Source organism: Hemibagrus wyckioides, linkage group LG06 (genome assembly GCF_019097595.1).
Source record: "Hemibagrus wyckioides isolate EC202008001 linkage group LG06, SWU_Hwy_1.0, whole genome shotgun sequence".
In the NCBI taxonomy this organism is placed as follows: Eukaryota; Metazoa; Chordata; class Actinopteri; order Siluriformes; family Bagridae; genus Hemibagrus; species Hemibagrus wyckioides.
Genome location: NC_080715.1, coordinates 26,261,239 through 26,283,098, shown reverse-complemented (window position 1 = coordinate 26,283,098; position 21,860 = coordinate 26,261,239). Strand labels below are relative to the sequence as shown.

Sequence of the window (21,860 nt, the reverse complement as noted above, 5' to 3'; positions counted from 1 at the left end):
CTTTCTCCAGCTGTAGGTCTGCTCCTGGACATCTTCTGAATCTGGACACGAGGTCAGGACGCTCATTAAAAAGTTAATTACAGCCTTATTTTACCACAGACTTCTACCACCAAAAGTCACAAGACCAGCCTTTCCTATCAGGGGAAATTCATTAGCTGCAGCTATCAGTAGCTCGGGGCACCGTCTACATTTTATGAGAGTTTAAGGTTTAAAGATTCTGGTTGGCTGAGCATCTGCTGCTCTGTATGTTACACCACTGAATGTGTATGGGCTGCTTTTTTGACCTGGGCCACTTCACTGAGGGACAGTTTGATGACGCAGATCCAGAGCTAATGTGGGGAATTGCTTTCAAATTATCTGATAATTATTGAGCCTAACAGAAGCATGTTCTTGTAAACACACCTCCAACTCACTGTGCCTGCAGTGCGACCCCCAGACAGTGGTCAATATTTCCTTGATTGAAAGAGTGTGTGGAGAATATTTCCACAAGGCTCTTTGATGTTTTAGCTGCACACCAGGAAACATCACCTGATTAGCCCTAGCATGTGTTAGCTAATGCCGTCCACATGCTGCCTCAGCCCTAAAGAACATTCAAATAAAACGACAGGAAAATTTTCAGGGTATTTTTGTCCTCATACTAAATAAATCACAGTCAAGTGTCAAGGTTTTTTTTTGTATCAACTGAAACAGTGTTAGTTTGTTGTGGCCAGCAGGGACAGGGAACTGTTCGTTCCTGTGTTAGCTAGCTAAACTTACATCTACCTGTACCGCATTATACTTATTCACAATCCACAGCATATCATTTTCTTATTACAAATTAATAACTTGTTACAATATTATCTCACTATTTTGGCTTAATAACTTCTGAATGGAACATCACTAGATAAAAACACTTGTCATTATGCTTCTCTTTTGTGCTAGCTAGCTAACTGTGGTGGTCACAAATACATGAATAAATTATTTTTTTACTCACATTGAAAATATTTACTGAAGAAACCTAATTCAGTAAGGAGGCATTGAGAGTTTGAAGGTTTTTAAAGCTTCCTTGCTAGCAAAATATCATATGATTAGCACTAATAATGCTAGCATGATTTAAATACACCTTACAGCCAAACACACAGCATTAGCAAGACTGCTGTTTGCTGCAATATCATACATCTCGACTGTCAAAATCAGAGGTTTCGAGTTTTGCTAATGGTCTTACACACCTGTTTCATGAGGCTGTTTTTTTTTCTTGCTTTTCAATGTTAAGGATTCTCATAAATCATTATTATGTGTGTTCTTCATGCCACTGAAACAGAAGTCTACTCAGGCTTCCACTAATTAGAAACCTATTCGGAATTTCTACAGGGATTTTAGGACACTTGCATCCAGTAACAAGGCATTTTGGTTAAAAAGAACAGAAGTATGAATGAGTCAGGAATTATTTCATATTTCTTCTTCAATTTTTTCTGTTTATACTTTTGCTGGGACTTTAAAATACCTGTAGTTTATCATGTAACTGCTTAAATAATTGAAATACTTGTTTATTTCAAACGTAGATGTAAAGTGCAGCTACGAGCTTCTCAGAAAAATATATTCAATTGCTTTGAATGACATCTTTAACAGACAAATAAATTAAAAAAGAAATAGCGTTACTATAGCATGGCAACAATGGCAAAAAAAAGGTTTGTAATGCACATTTTGCTATAAAACAGTGTACAGAAACAAATAAAACACACAAGAAACATTTATATTATATTAAAAAAATAAAATGATTACTTTGAAGCCTGGTCCTTTAGGATAAACTACAGTGTAGATATTGGCAAATGCTAATATATTTGTAAGCTCCCTGACAATGCATTTGTGTCATTAAGAAAGGGGGCAATTAAACTTTTAACTGTAAATAAAACCCCATGGACCCCCACAATACACAAGACTTATTTTACATAGAATCTATTGTAAGTAAAAAATAAAAAAAAAGCACATTATTTAAATGTGTACAATAATATTTAAAAACAGGAAATTAATAGAGATTAATAAAAAATCATAGCAATTAATTGGATAATTGTGTGCAACAAATCTGAGAAAACTATATCACCCATCACTTTGCTTCATAGACACCTGGGAGTCCCTGGAGCACATAGAGAACCATGGGTCTAAACCAAACACCTTGAATTTCTTCCCAGCATCAAGAAAGCAGCAGAGCAGTATCTGTATGATATCTAATCATATTTAAAATATAATTATAATTAGTTTTAATACTGTATTTACAAGAGAATATTTACCAGAAGAGATAAAAAATTAAACCAACATATCTTCAACGTATCTACAATGTAACTCACTCGCTATTCTCAGTATTCTCTGCACTGCAGTTCTTTAAGGCGTGAAGGTATTTATATTATAAAATAGTATTTTGTATCAAAACACATATACGTAGGTTGCTTTGCTATCACTTCCAATCAGGTTTTTGGCGGTGCACTTGTAGAAACCACTGTCTCTGCTTGATGGGTTCTGGATGACCAGAGCACCTTGTGGGTGGATATACCTGTTCCCGTAAAGTCGCACTTGGGGGCCTGATTTGAGCTGGAATTTATCAGGCATCTCCCAAAGCACCTCTGGCTTTGGGATCCCAATCGCCATACAGTCAAGCTTGATTGCAATTCCTGGTCTCCCATAAGTGACTGCTGAGGGTCCAGCGGTGATGCGTGGCGGATATGCAATCACAATCACTGCAACTGTCATGGACGAGGACCCGTGTTCATTGGCAGAATTACAAAGGTAAGTCCCTCTATCATAGACAGAGGCTTGTTGAACTGTTAAGGTACCGTTGTCAAAAATGGTGTATCGACCCATTCTCTGTGGCCTAGTTAGGGTTTCTCCACTTGGTAGGGTCCAAGTAAGCTTGGGTTCTGGGTTACCACTTGACAGACAGTTTAACTGCAGGTTTTCTCCATTGATAATGCTGACCAATGAGCTGTACTTGCTACTGATGACAGGTTTCTGGCTGGACTGTAGAGTCACTCTGCGTTCCACAGAACCTGCACTGTTACGGCCCAAGCATCTGTAAATCCCTTCCTCTGACACAGAAGGTTCTGTGATGATCAAAGCTCCATCAGGGAGATGGTTGAAAGGGAAAATGCTTGTTCCACTCAATAGGGTTGTTCCACTTGGAAGGAACCAAGTGATCTCAGGATAGGGGGGTCCTTCCATGGAGCAGTTTAGAATCACAGAGACTCCACTGATCAATTGGACAGTCTCTGTTGGCAAGCTTTTCAGCTTTGGTTTCTCAACACGCTCTATAACATGAAGCTGTACCTGCAGTCTGGCTTCTCCTGCCTCACTGCGAGCTATGCAGACCAACTGGACAGAGTCACTCTTGCGTAAATTGCGAATTTCAAGAGTACCATTGCGATGAACCATGAACCTGCTGCCATAGTAAGGAGCTGGAAGCACAACGTTCCCCGGCATTATCCACATGACTTGGGGATATGGCGTTCCTTCGGCTTTGCAGTGCAGCAGAATCCGCTGGTCCTTCTCAGCAGTCTCCTCTGCTCTGGTCACGAGACTTTTTAGTCCATTTATGATGGGCGCTGAAGTCACAACTTCCACACTAACCACCTTCTTGTCTGTACCTGCTGTATTTTTGGCTAAGCAAGTGTAGTTTCCTCTGTCCAACAGTTGAACCTTATGGATTTCTAAAGTCCCATCACTGGTAAGCTGGTATTTATCTGATGCTGGCAGGGCTATGATGTGGTTGTTTGGGGAAAGCCATGTTATTGTTGGTGAAGGCTGTGCTATTACCCTGCAAGTAAGTGATGCTGTTTCCCCATGTGACACTCTGATCACCTCAAAAGTGTTGTTGTGTATGATTGGGGCAGCTGCCACTACTCTGATACGAATTTTCATTTCATCTTTGCCAATCTGATTCTCAGCATAGCACGTGTAGTCTCCCTCCTCCTTTATGCCCACGTCGTTAAAATAGAGGGTACCGTTGTCAAATACAACATACCTCTTTGTGTGCACTCCGTTGTCGTCCGACTGCATGATGCTATTAATCATGGTGCCATCTGGAAGACTCCATTTGATCTCAGGGTTCGGGAGGCCCGATGCTATACAGTCTACCTTTAGATCTCCTCCGTAAAGAACCTTGTGGTTATTAAACTGTTTCCGCTCTATTCTGGCTGCTTTCATCATGACAGTCACTTTCAGGAGAACGAAATCATCCCCAAATTTATTTCTGGCCAGACAGAGGTAGTCTCCATGGTCCTTGTCTGTTACTGATTGAATGGTGAGACTGCCATTGCTGAAGACTTTCATTCTGTGATCGAAGCTAGAAAGAAGAAAAGAAAGAAAGGTCAAATTAGCTTCAAGCTAAATGATGATTAGTGGCATGGTATTTACAAAAGTGTGTGGTATTTTCAAGGTAAAAATAATGAACAGGAGAAAAAGGAATGATGCAGTTCTTCTCTTTCTATAGAGGAAAAACACTTGCAGCAAGTGTAAGATTTATTTAGATTTTATTTACTGATCTTATTGCTTAAAGTTGTGATATGCGAGTATTATCTCAATATGTGATTTACATCATGTCTTATAATATATCATATCATATCAAAATATGCTGATGCTAATTTGCCACCGCACAACAGTAAATCACTCACTTCCTGCTTTCCAGCTGAATGTGTGAACAATAAACTCAGCAGCTGACAGAACGAAGAACAGACTTCACTGCACTAATGTTGCTTTTATTCCAGTTCTATTTTTCATTTGGAAATAAAAGAACAGCCATAATCCCTCACAGACAAACTTTTCCCGAATTTATCTTTTAAGACCTGTCAAGCTCACTAAATAACGTTCCATACATGACTGCACATGAATGGGAGAGAAGTCTGGAGAAAATCAACCTGAAGAATATCAGCCATGTTGCAGGGTAGCTTATAATTCATCTTTCAGACTAAGAGTGACATTATCTTTGCCTTGTTCCATCTGTGACTGAAAATCTGTGAAACAGAATATCACTAAGTAATACATTCACGGTTTTTGTCTATGGAAATATCTGATGTCGTTAAAATGATAAAATGTTCATATGCACAGTTTTTTTACAAGATTGATGAGTTTCGTTGTTCGATGGACAAACTTTAAATCTTTGTTCTATTTAGTTCCCCAAAACTTGGATGAACTTATGCACTCTGGGTAAATCTGCCCATAACTCCAGGAATTATGAGCTTGGACCAGACTACTTAGTCAGCTGTCTAGAGCGAAGATGGAGGCGTTTTCTTCATAATCAGCAACAGATGGCGCTCTGAGGTCCAATTTCTGTTCATCACATCTGGAAGTTGTACGTCGGCCCTTTTATCTGTGAGCGAGCTCTTCGTCTCCTACTACTCCTGTTCACATTCACGTTCTTACCAGAAAAACCTCCTTACAACTCTGGACAGTAGGAAATGACGACACTAAAGTAAGCATCAGCAACAATATATTAAATCACAATCTCTGTTCACTAGAAAAGTATACCAAAATGTTTTAGGTATAAATAAATAGTTTTGGAGCTAATTGTACTAGCTGCATACACTATGACAGGAGAAGATAAAACAATGCTTATAAGTGTTTCTTCCATTTTTGCATCAAAAATTAATTGCAAGTAGGAACTAAAATAGTGAATGGAGACCTGAAGCAACATTAGACTACAAACACCACAGGATCGGTTCAAGCCAATCAAATTTGTCACTTTTTTGCACAGACCTGAAAGTCTTGTTTAAAGACTTCGTTGTTCAGTGCTCTCACTGAAAACACAGCTCCATGTTGCACACACAGAAAATTACTGAATGCCTGTTACTCTGTCGCATGCTAGGTCACTTTAGTGCTATATGCTGATAACTTGTCATATTGACGTACCTGAAATGTGCATCAATGAGTTTTTTCACTGGCGTTTTCCAGATGATTTTCGGTTCAGGGCTTCCAGAAGCACTGCAGTCTAACCTTAGGTAGCCACCATAACTGACATCAGTTCTTAGTGGTGATGTGAAGGTAATTTTAGCTGTAGAGAAAGCCCTCTTCACCATCACACTCACACGTCTCCTGGCTATGCCCATGACATTTAAAGCAACACACTCATAGGTACCAGAGTCGTTTTCTGTTGGGTTGCGAATGTATAACGTCCCATTGGGAAAGACAAACAGATTTCCATTGATGAACTGGGAAGGGCGGATTTGCATGCCACTGAAGGTGACCCATCGGATCACTGGATTTGGGGCTCCTTTAGCGCTGCAGTGGATGTACATAGTCTGACCCTCGGAAATGGTATGGTTTTCCTGTGGCTGTTGCTGGATTATGGGCGGAAGTGCAGTAACATGGAGCCGAATCGATATTGTTGCTGCTCCAGCCACATTACTGGCGATGCACTTATAGATTCCACTGTCTGGATATCTAGTCTGCTTCAGATGCAGTGTCCCATTGCTAAAAAGCATTAGCCTCTGCTCCCTTGTGCTGACTGCCTGAACTACCGTCTGATTCGGAAGCACCCAGCTTATCTGGGGATGGGGAAGACCCTGTGATTGACATTCTAGGTTCACATAGTCTCCCAAGTACACGGTCATGTCATGCTGCCATGGATGCAGGATTTTTGGCATTTGGGCCAGAACCATCAACGTAACCACCATCTGATCAATACCATATTGATTCCGAGCAGCACAAACATACTGGCCACGATCCTGGAGCTGAACATTGTGGATTATTAAACTTCCACTGGGCTGGACCTCAAATCTCTGGATTCTAGAATTTGCAGAAATAACAGCCCCTAAAAAACAGAAATAGAAAGAATGAAAAACTTGTGTCTGTCAGTATGGAAGTAATCTGGTAAAGTGATCATAGATTCTTTGAAACACTGGATGTGTAACAGTAAATAACTGTCCCAAATGAGTCTTTTTGGGATTCTGTCTGTGTCACCACACAAAAACAGAAGGCACACACATGTTCTTTGGACATGTCTTGGGCCAATAGAGAATATTGATGGCTTCTGCATTTACACAGAGGCAAGACTCCATGGCTTATATCCAACTGTGGCTCAGCATGCAAAAGACTGTTGTTAAAGAGATCAGGTTAACAATTGGAAGAAACCCTAACCCTCGGGAATTTAAATATTAACCTATGGATTTGTTTATATTTGTTGTTTAATTTGAAGAAATTTGTGTTTGATATGTTTGTATTTGTACCTGTAGAGATTTTGGTCCAGGTAAGAAAAGGTTTAGGTTCCCCCACAGAATTGCACGGAAACTGCACATCTGTTTTAGCATTCACAGTGACTGTGGTAAGATTAGCAGTGGTGATTCTGGGCCTTGCTCTCAGTATAGGAACATCTGGTAGCTGAGGAAGTAGGAGATTCATGCCAAGGTGCTGGTTTGTAGCAACTACACCTGTCTGAATTCTGCTCAGAGGCTTTGCAGTTGGTGTTGGGCTTGTCATTGTCCTCTGAATAGTGGTTGTAAAAGACTTTGGTGACAAGCTTGATCTAATTGTACCATCAGAGCCTGCTCTGACATTATCCACAGATAAATTGGTATCTGATGATGTTTGATGGATGATAAATGGGTGTCTGTGGTTGGGGTGCTTATAATCAAGGGTTCTTCCATGATTCCCATCTGGAATGTGGTTAGTCGAAGGGTTTCTTGAGTAAACTGGAATTCCGTTATCTGCTATAGGGATGCTAGGTTTTAATGAGGTTGTTTCTCCAAAAATAGTGGTTAGAATTGGGGAGTTAATTGCAGACTCTGTGGTTTTAATTGATGGTGTCATGGGTGTTGATGTTGTTGTAAAAGGTTTTGTTGATATTTTAACCTTGGCTTTAGTGGTTGGTGATGCCACTGTTGAAATAATACCAGAGGGATTGCTTATGTTAGACAGCAGCAACTCTCCCTGTCCCACCTGGGGGCCTGGAGTCGTAATGGGAAAAACAGAATCATGTTCATTGGGAAGAGTATGAAGCGTTGTAGTTAGAAACCCAGCTTGCCCTTGTTTCACTGTAGAGTGAGAAAATGACTTCTGTTGTAAATCTTCTGTTTTAGTGTCTTCATATGGATCTATAACTGGGGTTTGAATGAGTTTGACTGGATTAGTTGAAGATTTGACAGGTTTATGTGTAGTTTCAAGTATTTGCAAGTTATTGAGTCTTTCCTCTGGATGGGATTCAGATATGTGAGGACTGGTGTATGCTGCATCATCCTCAGTGACAGGCTCCTGAGATGGTTTTAGTGCTGAAAGTTGGGATGTAAACTCTGCTTGAGTGGCTGCAAGAGTTTTATAATCTGCTTCTGGCTGAGATGTAGAAACAGTGTGGTAATTTTTTGGGATCTCTGTAGTGAATGTTTGCACATTTTGCCAGCTCTTTACGGATGTCTCTTTATTTGCTCTCCTCAGAGATGTGGTCACAGTCACTGCTGGTGTTGTAAGGTGTATTCTGTGGCGTAAACCATGTTGTGGGACATTTAGAGTTAGTTCAGTCCTCTGGATTGTGGAATGTTGTGGAATTGCCTCCAGTTTATGGGTTAGTATATTGATATTATCAGCTAACAGGGAGACATTCATTTGATCATTACCATTACAATCGTTGTCTGTTGCGGATTTCAGGTATTGGGTAGAAGTAATATATGGAGCAGTAGAATAAGCTGATGTGCCTGCTGTTAGTGTGGTGGACAGGGTTGTAGTGATTAATGGCTTATGTGTTCCAGTGGCCTTGGGTGCTGTAAATAACTGTGGTCTGCTAGTGATTAGGGACGAGGATGGTCTTAGTCTTATTCGGTTTATTCGTCCTCTGCTTCCAAATCGCCTCCTGGAGTTCCAGGGTTTCCTGGAATATGAAGTAGATGAAGCTCTTTGCTTTATGACATTAGTTGAAATGACTTTGGTTGCCTGTGTTGAAGTGCTATTTGTCCATTGTGTACTGTCCTTTTCATTCATTGTATAAGATTCCTTAACATCAGAAGACTTCACTGATATGCCAAGCTCATTCTCTAACTCTGAATTGGGAGCAGCTGGGTTATTTTCCAATTGGTTTCGTTGTCTTTCTTCTCTGTGTGAAGTGCTGGTAGTTAAAGTGTTTACATGGTTCCCCTGCAGGATATTTATCTCGGTGGTAACATAATTAGGTGTAGCTGTGGTTTTCACGGGTCTCAGCGTGACTTTGTCAGACTTAATGCTTGTTTCAGGAGACATTGTCTGGTATTCTATATGTGAAGGAGCTGTGACTGGTTGGGCATTGGTGTGAAATATGATAATGGTGTTTCGCTCTTCCTTCAGAGAGCTCGCATCATCTGGAGAAGATCCCTCTATGTTATTGAGAGGTTCTGGATCTACAGTCTGAACGTTTTCTGCTGGAGTGCTTGGGTAAGAGCTAGGTGTTGTGGTATTTGGAACTGCTTTCTCACGAATTTTGGCCAAAAAGTCAGCCCATCTCTGTGGGTCTACTCTGTTGTTTGTTTTGTTCAGTTTTATCCTGTTCCCTTTTCTTTGTTGTCCATTCAGACCTTTCTTAATTGGCTTCCTGTGGCCTGGAAAATGTCTTTGTAAATTCCTGACTGGATATGCTTGTGACGTTGAATGTGGTCCCCTCCTTTGGTGCATAAAACCTCTATTTGACGACATTCTGTTCTGGCCTGTATCATCACCAGATGACTCCTCCATATCCTCAAAAATTGCTTTGACCTTTGTAGACACACCTGCCGCAGACAGGGGCCCCATGGGATACCGTCTGAGAGGTTGTGTTCCTTGCCGTCTCTTAACAGTGATCTTTGCGGAAAGAGTGTCCTCACCGTGTTGATTCAGAGCCACACATTTGTAATTTCCATTATCATCAGGTCTGCAGTGAGGAATGAAGAGTGTTCCGTTGGAGAAGATAAAACCTCTAGATGAGTTTGCTTTGGCATTCATCACACTACCATCTGGAAAGATCCAGTTCACATCAGCATCTGGTGATGCAGTGGTATTGCATGGTAGATAAACAGATTCCCCGACAAATTTCTCGAAAGCAATCTTGACCTCTTCACCCACAGGGGGCCTGGAGGATTCAACAACTGATAAACGAAAAGAAAGAAGGTCTACATCTCCCAATAATTCAGCAATACAGTAATATACACCAGCATCTGAATGATCCACTGCTTTGATAAGAAGTTTACCCATACTAGAGACAGACAGCCGGTTGTTGGGGCTATTGAAAGATGCCCTAACCTTAGAGCCATCAGGCAACATCCACTGAATGGTCGGAGCTCCAGAACTCATCACACTGCAGTGCATCTCAATCATACTGCCCACGACTGAACTAAACGTTGTCTGGGTTGCATTGTTTTGTTTGATCATAACCCAGGATCTCTTCTGTCGTCTTGCCTGCTCACTGTCTGTGGTGGAAGACATCTGAGTCGTGAAAATGAGCTTTACAGTCTTTGACGTGGAATAGGGCCTGTTGAGCTTTATGTTCACATATGATTGCATGAGCCAAGATGGATGGGACAGAATATTAGCTCGGACTCCGGTGTAATAGTATGCGTCTCTCTCAATGTCCTGTCTGTATCTGTAGCTCAGTTCAGGCTCTTTACTTAACATAATCTCTCTGCTCAGGTGCAGAGCAACGTCGCTGTAGTATGCAAGCAGTCTCCATAATCTCGTATACTTCTCCCTGTCCATCGGGCATTCAAAATCAAATAAGAGAGTCATGTTAGCACTGATCTGCAAAGACTCAGTGTAGTTCCACATGATTTCTGCAGACTCCCTCGGCTTCACAACTTGGCAGCTCAAGTCCACCGTGTTTCCATGTTCATCTGTCAGGTTCAGCATAATGTTTCCAAAAGGTGACTTGAAATCCTCCAGAGAAAGAAGTTCACTGAGGTGTTCCTCTTGTGAAATGTCTTTCCCTGGAGAGTTGCTAATGACTGGCCCTGTGCACTTGAATTCCTTCTGTTCAGAGATTTGTTTTCCACTCAGATGCTGTGGTGAGGAACAAACAGGACAGAGCTGATCTGTGGCATGAGCTTTGTCCTTCTTGCACTTCATCACGCCTGTAAATGAATTTAAAAAAGATCAGCTTTCATAAGCACCCTATAACTGGATATATATTTAATAGTATTTAATCTCCAACCAACAACTGTTCTTATTTCAAAACCTGCCCATGAACTTTGTTGAAACACTCAGAGTCAGAGTGACCACATATTGATGCACTATGTTTACTGCTAACAAGCTGCTACTGTACCCAACCCCCAGGGAGAGGGACATATATGTTCTGGAGAGCATTTCATTGGATGATCACAGGGTTAGTACAGGATGTGTCACCAAGAAACACCAATTCTGTATTGAGGGGCATTTACTCAGTGACGCCATTTACATAATTAACAACGGACACTGAGACAGCTAGCCTGTGTGTTGCACTTTATCATCACTCCAGCTTTCAATCTGTATTGAAAACCTTTTTCATTTTACCTGAATGGCGTGCCATCCAATCCTGAAGCCAGTCCAACCTACAGTCGCAGGTCCAGGGGTTTCCATTGAGGAAAAGGCTTTCTAGATGCGGCATGTTTCTCAGCATTTCTCTTGGCAGGAATGTCAGATAATTGTCTGCTAGGTAGAGATGTTTGATTGTAGAGACTGGGAAATGATTTAACAAGGAGAAGGTGCTGAATGTAGAAGGATGCAACTTCTGAAGATGGTTCCCTTCAAGATGTAGCAGACGAAGTGATGTCATCCCTCTGAAGGCATCAGGATGGACGAATTCGATGTGGTTGTTGTCCAGGTGCAGCCGTACAAGGCGTATGAGACCAGATAAAGTGCGACCTGTGATCACTTTGACTTTATTGTAGCTCATTTTCAGAACCTGGAAGAAATATTGATGTCAGTTGTTTGGACACTGATACTGATTTAAGACACAAAAATGATCCAAGCAATCAGGCAGCCTCAGATTCAGAGAGCTTTTGTTGCCATGTTCCTGCAGTCTAAATGTTTGCTCTGTCATGAGGATTATTTTTAAATTTTCTTGACCAGTCCTTTCTGCTCCTTCAATCGCTGACTCTGAATCTTTCACTGTCATTCATGAAACTGAACTGAACATGAAACAGAAGTCAGAGTCTGGTGTCAAGCAGGTAATAAAGAATACTAATCTGAGCCCTTACAAGAAATCACACCCATTACACATGATCACATGATTCATGTTAGAGTAAATTAATCAGATGTTTAAGAAATCATAAAAAAAAAATCAAATGTGAAGATGAATGATATGAAAATCTTGTGTATATTTAAAAACAATATAACTTTATATATAACTTTAAATGATAATGATCAAAACACATTTGAGGAAAAAATCACTTTAAAAAAATTAACCTCTTAAATAAACTTAAATAAGACTTAAACTTAAAATAAATACACTTAAGTAAGTGAATTGAGCAAAAATCACCAAGGAGAAAAGGAATTGTAGGAATTGCATGTCAAAATTAATTCAACATTTAAAATTATTTACATTTTAATTTAAAACATTTATTGTGTAAAAATCAAGTCTAAAGAAATGAATAATGTTTAAAAAAATCATGTGAAAATAAATGAACAGTATAAAAAAGAACATGAAAAAGAGAAGTTTGTTACTTTATTAATTATTCATATTAATTAGAACTGTTTTTTTAGGTTGAACTTGTTTTAAACATGTCTTTTACCTGCAAGGACATCAAGTCTCGAAAAACACCCTCTGGGATCTGATGGATGTTGTTTCCATGCACCATCAGAAGCTCCAGTTTCCTCAGTTCAGCTAAAGAGTCTTTGTCAAGTTGGGAAATGCTGTTAAATCTGTTAAACACACACATTCATCACTGTGGTTATGTCCACCTGCGATTCTCTGATCCGGTTTATGTATTAAATGGTCAAAACGCAGGATGAAGTTACACATCACATATCTCCAGAACCTCAGAACACACAGGTGCCACTCAACAAGCAGCCAATGAATCTAGTCATGTTTATTTTTAAGATTAATTTGCAGTTTGACACACATTAGGAGGCACTAACATTTCAGATTTATTTGGCTTTATCAGTAAATCAGCTGTTTATAGCTGCTATAGTGGAAGTGCTAACAGGAACAGATCTCATGGTCATTAATTGTCACGTCATTCAGCTCGTCCACCTCATTGTGGATTGTTTTCCTGTAACTTCTCAACCCCAAGGCTTAATTACTCTAAGCAATTCTCATGATAATATCAGAAAGGTTCCTCACAGAGTAGATAGCGCTTACCCAAGGTTCATGCGCCGCACTAATCGTGGTACTCCTGAGGGGATGAGGGTGAGTGAGCGGAAGGTGCAGTGCACTTCAGAAGGGACGTAACAGGCACACGGACGAGGACAGGACACGGCAACATCCGAAAACACGACAAGTAACGTTAGCATCACCAGCAAACATCCACTCATGGCTCCCATCCTTCTACGTCTTTCACACAGCTTCATGATAAACACTAGGGGAAGCAGCAAAAGATCAGATTTACTCTTTATATTAGCTTTGAGAGAGAGAGAGAGAGAGAGAAAGAGAGAGAGAGAGTGAGACACAGAGAGAGAGAGAGAGAGAGAGAGAGAGAGTGAGACACAGAGAGAGAGAGAATTATTAGTACCCTTTGGGAACAAGCATGAAAAGACTAAATAATTTTAAGAAATGAATTAAAAAATGATCTGGGTACTATGATGAGATGTTGAAATAATGTCACTGGGATATTATGGATATTATGATAGTTACATTACATATTACATTTATTAAATATATCTTAAAAAACAGACTGGAAAAGGTTGATTTAGAATTTTGTTGTTAATCATTAAAACTGCTTTCAGATTTAAAAGTATTATTCCATTTGACAGTGTTATTTATTTTATTTATTTATTTATTTATTATAAATAAAATGCTGCCTGGGAAAAGCCTACACACAGTCCCTTTTTAAGGTTTTGGTCTGACATCGTCGACCATTTCATCAGTCTATAGTTTGTAGAGAGAAGCGCAAAAAGAGCTCCTCATTATCAGTTTGCCCGCAATTACACTTTTATTCCGCTAGGGGTTCCTGCTTACACATGTTCCCGAGTGTGTGTAAATACACTCGCCGGCCACTTTATTAGAAACACCTGCACATTCAGGCATGTATAAACTGAAAAGAGAAAAGATCTGACTACAAACACACACACACACACACACACACACATATATATATATATATATATATATATAGAGAGAGAGAGAGAGAGAGAGAGAGAGAAAGAGAGAGAGAGAGATAAGCAGCAGGTAAACAGAGAGAGAGAGAGAGAGAGAGAGATGTTAGACAGATAGCTAGTAAAATTTACCTTTAGGTGAGAATGTTGCAGTCAGTTTTGCTGTCCACAGAAATAATTAAACCTCTTCATCACCTCACACTCATTCACTCATCCCCAACTTCTTTCTTTTATTCCGTGGTCCAGGAGCAGACCTTTTATAATTAGATTGTATTAAATATTAAGTGCCAAACGGCACCGTGAACAAAATATAGAAATAAAAAAAACGAGGTAACATTAATAAAAAAGAATGATTTCCTCCGCGCTTGTGTCCCAGATACTGCGTGAATTTTGCCGGGGAATAAAGTGAACTGAGAGGCTCGCGCGCGGTGAGGAGACGACACAAGGTCCGACGCCTGATCCCCGCGCGCGACGGGTCCGAATAACACTGAGAGGCTTCACGAGAGGTGCAGCTGTTATACACAAAAAAAGGAAAAAAGGGGAGGAGCAATGAGGGAGGTGTCCCTGAGCTACCCCATTTCAATCACACACACAGACAGAGATCAGCCATTACATTTAATTAGTGAGAGTTGACTTGAATAACACTGATTATTAAACAGCAAGTCAGCAGTTACTTTGTCACACTGAGCATCACAGCTTGAGTATAGAGCTGTACAGGAGTCAGCATGACACCACCCAAAACTCCTACAATAGACACGTGAGCATCAGAACTGGACCATGGAGCAGTAGAAGAAGGAGGTCTGGTCTGATGAAGCACGTTTTCTTCATCATGTGGAGGCCGTATGCGTGCGAGTCTCTTACTTGGGGACATTGGGAAGATACGGCACCAGGATGCACTATGGGAAGGAGAGCTGGTGGAGGCAGTGTGATGATCTGGACAATGTTCTGCTAGGAGACCTTGAGTCCTGGAGTCATGTGGATGTTACTTGGACAGGTAGCACCTACATAAACACTGCTGCAGAACAAGTTCATCTCTCACATCTTGGTGTCTTTCAGCAGGATGAAGCTCCTGCCTCACTGCAGAAACTCTTCAGGAACTGTTTAAAGAAACAGAACTGTGGATTTATCAGGTCAGTTTGGGGGGGGGGGACGACTACTGCTGCGTTGTTTGTTTCAGCTGTGCAGCTCAGAATTCAGGCTGAACAACTGTTCACACGGCTAAAAATAAAAATCACCAAAATAAAAAGGTGCAAATAGTTGGAATTGTTGTGGCTGTGGCTGATATGATGACCAAAAAAAACCCAACAAACAAGTGCTGCATTTTTGCCTGTCACAAGAAGCAGATTGTGTATTGTAATATCAGAACTCATGGGTGAAAGTAAATCATCTCACTAAGACCCTCTGTAGACCCTTCTGTACATAATCAGCCTAAAAAATATCTACTGCACCTTTAATCTTATTTGTTGTGTTGTTTCTGGAATGTCTATAGTATCATCCACTGCTGTGAATCCTACAGAAGAACACAACTACCTCTGATAAACAGCTGGGAGTTTATTATTATTAATAATAATTTTTCTATAAATGCAGCTTAGGCTACATGCTCTTCTGTAAAATCTGTTTATCTCTGCATGTAGAACCTGAGATAAATAAGATTGTGGAGCAGAAAGAATTTGCACCATCATATTCTAAAAGTCCACAAAATTCTAGTATTCCCTCTTTGGAAATTCCATTATGCTGAGAGGAAAAATAGTGTGAAGTTCACTAGAAGTGTGATTTGACCTTTCAACGCAGTAGATTTTATAACCCAACTCCTGACTACAAAAAAAATTGACTTGGAATTCCTTTTCAGGAAAGTTATGTTGAGCCCAAATTCATCATAATGTCTTTCGGCAAGATCAAAATGGCTGTTCACGTCATAAGGTTGTGCTTCTCTAGTATAACATAAGATTTTTTTGAGAAGATAAACAGCACTTGTATCACGTACAGTATGTTAGCCTGCGTTCAGAGATCCAACAAATGCAACATTAGCAAAACTATCAAGAACAGTGTCATTTACACCAACACACTTCATGTTTCACAGACTTTCAAAATTTTATTCAAAAGATTTTATTTACTGTGAGTTGTTGGCAAATTTGAAGTTTGTTTCTTCTTCATTACCTTTATTTTCTTGGCAAATGAATTAACTAAAGGACTAAAGACCCACGAAATGTGTGTAAATGTGGGTTTTTAACAATCAAACCATTTCCTGGTGGAACACTGAAAGGTGATAAAGGTCACGTTCCCTTCGGCCATTCTGTAAATGAAAAAAGTCCCTGAGAGAAACAGCAGCAGTCATAAATACATAAGAAAGGATGTGGAGTCTGAGAGCACAGGATCTTTAGACTAATATTATTTAACCCATGTTATCACCTTCTTCACTCATTTCTCAGACATATCCTGTTCAGAGTTCCTAAAGATGATTTTTATGCGATTTCAGCTTTTTGTTCCACAGTATTGCCTGTCCCACTGGAGATGATCTCAATAAACCTAGGCCAAATTCTATGAATTAAAATGATCTCTGTGTCAGGCGATACATTGAAGATACTTTAACAACATTTACGTCAACAACATGTGACAAGACAAAAAAGAGGCTTTCAGCTGCATTGACTTTTAGATCAGCATCACAGCTTTTCACAAAAATGTCAATCCTGATACAGAGAGAGAGAGAGAGAGAGAGAGAGAGAGAGGAATAACTCTCTTTTAACACTTACAGCCAAAATGAGACAATACTGCTCTGTGATTGGTCGTTGGGAACATGGTGATCAGTGATTGGTCATTGGGAACAATATTGCTCCATGACTGGTCATTGGGAACATGGCGATGCATGATTGGTCATTGGGGACATGGTGATGAGTGATTGGTCATTGGGAACATGGTGATGAGTGATTAGTCATTGGGAACAATACTGCTCCATGATTGGTAATTGGGAACAATACTGCTCCGTGATTGGTCATTGGGAACAATACTGCTCCATGATTGGTCATTGGGAACAATACTGCTCCATGATTGGTCATTGGGAACATGGTGATGAGTGATTGGTCATTGGGAGACATGGTGATGAGTGATTGGTCATTGGGAACATGGTGATGAGTGATTGGTCTTTGGGAGACATGGTGATGAGTGATTGGTCATTGGGAACATAGTGAAGAGTGATTGGTTACTGGGAGACATAATGATGAGTGATTGGTCAATGGGAGACATGGTGATGAGTGACTGGTCAGTGGGAGACATGATAATGAGTGACTGGTCATTGGGAACATGGTGATCAGTGATTGGTCATTGGAAGACATGACCAGTTGGGAAGACAAAAGCGATCTAATTTAGTGAAAGTCTCCAGGTTGACACACTCTGATCACACTCACTCTCACAGCTATTTTTTGTATCTGTTTGCAATATTTTGTCATGAGAATGAACAAATGCATCATTTAAACTAGATTTAAGTGAAGATGAAGGACACTGCATGAGCAACACACCAGATACGCTCCCATGGTAATGAACCTGGCCTCCCTTTGTCCTGCAAGCTTATGTCCGGCCAACTACATGACAGTGAAACCCTCCCACTCACATGCCCTGGTTTAGTCTCTGGCCATTACACTTGGCCAAATATCAGTCTCATGCATTACTATACACTGAGGGAAGTCTGAACTCTGTGGAAATACAGCGAACGTCATGACAAGCACTATTACATCACCACTTTTCTGTCCTCAGAAGCACTTTTTAACAATATGGTTTAAGGATTTGTCGGAAATGTAAATGTATTTGTGGTGTTGGCTGAGGAGAACTTTTGACTGTATAGAACAGACAGCAGGCTTAGTGCACTTAACATACAGTTATTCTAAACTCGTGTCACTGAAGATCAGGAAAAGAAGGTTTTCTTGACAGCACTTAAGTTGATGAGAAGAGCAAGCGCAGATGGCTGAAGTAATTCTCACTCCATTCCACACATCTGTCCTGATGTCATGGCTGGAAAAGAGAGCTGTTATACAGTCTGGGTCAGACAGCTCACATCTGATTGGTTCAATCATCTGCGGGCTGGAACGGGGCTTTTGGAGTTTGGAGAATCATCACACGCATACTGGAGGATTTTAATAACATCTCCTTATTCAGAGTAAATTTCCAAAGATGCTTAAAATATTTAGAACTTCTACACAACCCCCTTTAGTCAAACCTACTATCATTACACAGGAAAAAACGCTTCAAATTCACTTTATAAGAAGCTTTTCAATTAATAACTAAAATGTAACATGTGTCCTGTTGAGTAATAAAGAGATACAATATTGACAAAAGTTTTTGGTACACCCCTCCAAATCATTGAATTCAGGTGTTGTTTTTCAAGGTTTGGTCCCTTAGTTCCAGTGAAAGGAACTCTTGATGCTTCAGCATACCAAGACATTTTGGACAATTTCATGCTCCCAACTTTGTGGAAACAGTTTGTGGGGTTTGGTATGCTGAAGCATTAAGAGTTCCTGTCACTGGAACTAAGGGGCCAAGCCCAACCCCTGAAAAACAACACCTGAATTCAATGATTTGGAGGAGTGTCCCAATACTTTTGGCAAAACAGTGTATATTTTGCTCTGTTTTAAATATAAGCACAATGTGTCTTTTATAAAAACTCGTAATAACCCACATCAGATCCGGATTACTTCATGATTTGTTTATTATGTAAACAATATTTAGGGCAGGAACGTCATTAATCACTCACAGGTGTACACTCATTCATGAAATCACTTCTTTTCCTTCTCCACAATTCTGCTAATACAGTCTGCTTCTCCGCCTCAGCAGCTGGTCCACAGGAGTGAATACAGCGCACGAGAAATAGACAAAACAAAAAACAGCCTTCATTAATGCACCAACTTTGGCCATCAATATACGGTTTAAATAAAAAACGGTGTGTTAATGAGAGGAGTGGATGAAGGAGCAGGTGTTTATACACTATTTTATTTATGTTTTTATATGCCGCAGAGAGATGGAGTTGTAAAGCGGAGCGTGAAAGTCGGCCAGACAGCGTCCTGCTGAGAGAGAGAGAGAGAGAGAGAGAGAGAGAGAGGAAATGGAAGTTTTTCCTTTAATTGTGAAAAAAGCGCAGAAATAAAAAACTACTCTCCAAACTGGCAGCTTCCATCGACTGACATGACCCACATGTTTAAGGATGGACCTGCAGCCCTGATACATCACTTACATTTACAAAACAACATTTAAGAATAAAAAAAATGTTTTGTTCATTAGTAGTGGGAAACACAGAGTTGAGGTTAAGCAAGTACTCCTATAAATCCTATACATTTTTAAAATACTGACACCACTAATGAAAGTGTATGTACTATTTTGTTAACTGAGAGAGCACCAGCTCCATCATCAACAGCATACAAACGAATGGAATATTACAAAACCAGCTAATTTTCACTAGCATACTAGGTGTATTAGCCAGCTGGCTACCTGCTTCTGTCTAAATAGTTGGCTAGCTGCTTTGATACTTTGTCATGTTGATCAAAAATCAATATAGTGAAGTAAAAGTTAACTTACTATGCTATATGTGTAAAAAATAAATAAATAGAGAGATAGACAGTAATAAGAGGACGGTCCTTTTAGTTTGCGACTTCTCACCCCTGTTGCTCATGAACTCACGACTCCCTCCATTTGTTCAGCTGAGGAATGTGTGGATGCTTTTCTTTTTTCCCTCCAGTGTGTATGAGATCTGTTCAGTCCTGTCTCCTCACACCTCAGTCACTACTGCAGCTAATATGTTCAGCAACAACATGCTAATCATGCTACTGTTCATTATTTATTTCAAACACTTGTGTTTCCTTCTGTATCACGTATCCAATTTTGTCATTTAGTTTTAATAAACAAAATGCTAGTTTAAAAGTCATGATGATTTAAATACTAAAACATTTACCTGTAGCACTTTGCTAAAATTTTTCAGATTTCCATCTACAGATGTTGGCACTGATACAGAACTGAAAGTGCTAATTGGTGTGCTAACATTTTCGATTAGCAGATGTAGCTAACGTGTTAGCATGTGCATTGTTGGGGAGCAGTTAGCTACAAGTAGAGATGCTTCTAGCTAATTTGACCTTTTTTACAGCTTTATTTTTAACAAAACTGATAAACCAATATGGTTGTATTATCAGGAAGTGAGCTCAGTACTACAAATTAGCACAGAACTTACAGAAAATTCTAAACAGATATGAAGATGTGTTTATCTTCAAATGAAACTATAGACTGACATCCAGAAGCACTCATTTACAAATAAAGCTAGAAAATTTGGTATTCTTTTTACTGTTGCTGATGTTTATCTAACTGGTTAAGTTGTGAGGCGATGATTAGTTTCTGTTGAAGCAGTGAATGGTCAAAATGGTTAATTACTAAATAAACTATTAGCAGCTAGCTAGATATTTACAGAAATGAACTGAAGTGGCTAGTCATTTTCTGACTAGCTTGTACTGTAGCTACTTTACCAAAAGGCTAGTTCAGCTGTAGCTTGGCTTATTTTTAAATGATGAGTAGATAGCAAGAAAAGTAGCTTCTCCAAAACTCCTGACATCACAGCTATATCTACGTTAGCGATCGGACATAGCAAACATTTAGAGAGTGAATATCATCTGTCCGGTTTGAGGCCGCAGGAATCCCATAATCGTGAACATGTGGTGATAATCTTTCAGTCGTCTTTCAGGTGGGTTTAAACATGATAAATGAAAGTGTCTCATGTTGAGGAAAATTACAGAGCTGTAATGCTTTTAATTACAGCCATAACCGTGTTAAACTCGACACCTCAGGCTCTGAATTCACACAAACATCACCACTTCCTTTCACAACTGGGTGGGTTTCAGCTCATGAGGATAATTACTGTTAGCCACACTAGCTAACTTCAGAGATAGCTCGGGTTTTGTGAAATATTCAAACACTGCATTAGCTTAAGCAATGATAGACAATATGTGAAAGATCTTCTATTCTATTCTTCTAATTCTAATCTTATTATTAGATGTTTGGTCCTTGAGTTTAAACACTGTGTGCTAATGTTGTGTTAATGTTAATTTTTTTGTTTTGAATAAAATATTGAGTCATAGCATCACTCCAAAGCACTGGTAAGGTTTGTATTTATCGCTTCTCGTCCCCTCAGGTTTTATGAGTTGAGGTTAGTGTGAAATTGGCGGCTGGACCTGCTGCCCTCATGCACTTCTGCTGCTTCCTCCTCTGCAGATGTCATAATGCACTCAGGATATCTTTTGCTGATATTTTACACAGAGCTCTAAGGCCCAGCGTCTGTACTGGATTAGCATCTGGATTTCTTTGAAAAAAAAATGCTACTCTGTTGTGCAGTGAATTTCAGATATTCATCATTGTTTGAGAAGTTCTGGCGCAAGAACCAGACAGTCCAACTTTTCCCCTGTACTCATGTGTAAAATGAGTCAAAAATGTGTTTTCCTCATCTGTAATCGTTCCATCACTGCCATGGGCTAGGGTGTAGAACCAGAGGAGAAGAGATGCTGCTTGAAGGACCCACAACATCCCACAGCTTTCATTTCTCCTGTGAAAAAACCTCACTGGATCTAAAGCTGCATACAGATCGAGCAGTAGAGGATCTGCAGAGCTGCCTGATACACTTCCACTTTATTCTCACTGAATGGAGCAGAGCCTCCTAT

The 21,860-nt window shown here is 39.9% G+C and overlaps 1 protein-coding gene across 1 annotated transcript; it reads right to left on the bottom strand.

Annotated features, from left to right (window-relative positions):
• Positions 1-66: 66 nt before the first annotated feature.
• Positions 67-14,650, bottom strand: LOC131354391 (matrix-remodeling-associated protein 5-like). Its single transcript, XM_058391965.1, has 7 exons — positions 14,314-14,650; positions 13,229-13,445; positions 12,660-12,789; positions 11,440-11,830; positions 7,191-11,021; positions 5,875-6,775; positions 67-4,312 (listed from the first exon to the last, which is right to left on the bottom strand). Exons 2-7 carry the CDS (start codon positions 13,435-13,437, stop codon positions 2,401-2,403), a joined length of 7,374 nt encoding a protein of 2,457 aa, XP_058247948.1. The 5' UTR covers positions 13,438-13,445; positions 14,314-14,650; the 3' UTR covers positions 67-2,400.
• Between the last annotated feature and the right edge of the window lie 7,210 nt (positions 14,651-21,860).

What these genes read in the sequence shown, in the direction of transcription:
- LOC131354391 (XM_058391965.1), bottom strand. Translation starts at nt 13,437, where the DNA reads ATGAAGCTGTGTGAAAGACGTAGAAGGATGGGAGCCATGAGTGGATGT. An exon ending in CTGGACCAAAATCTCTACAG is followed by an intron (nt 6,776 to 7,190) that starts GTACAAATACAA and finishes TCTGTTTTTTAG; the next exon opens with GGGCTGTTATTTCTGCAAAT. An exon ending in CTCATTGATGCACATTTCAG is followed by an intron (nt 4,313 to 5,874) that starts GTACGTCAATAT and finishes TCTTCTTTCTAG; the next exon opens with CTTCGATCACAGAATGAAAG.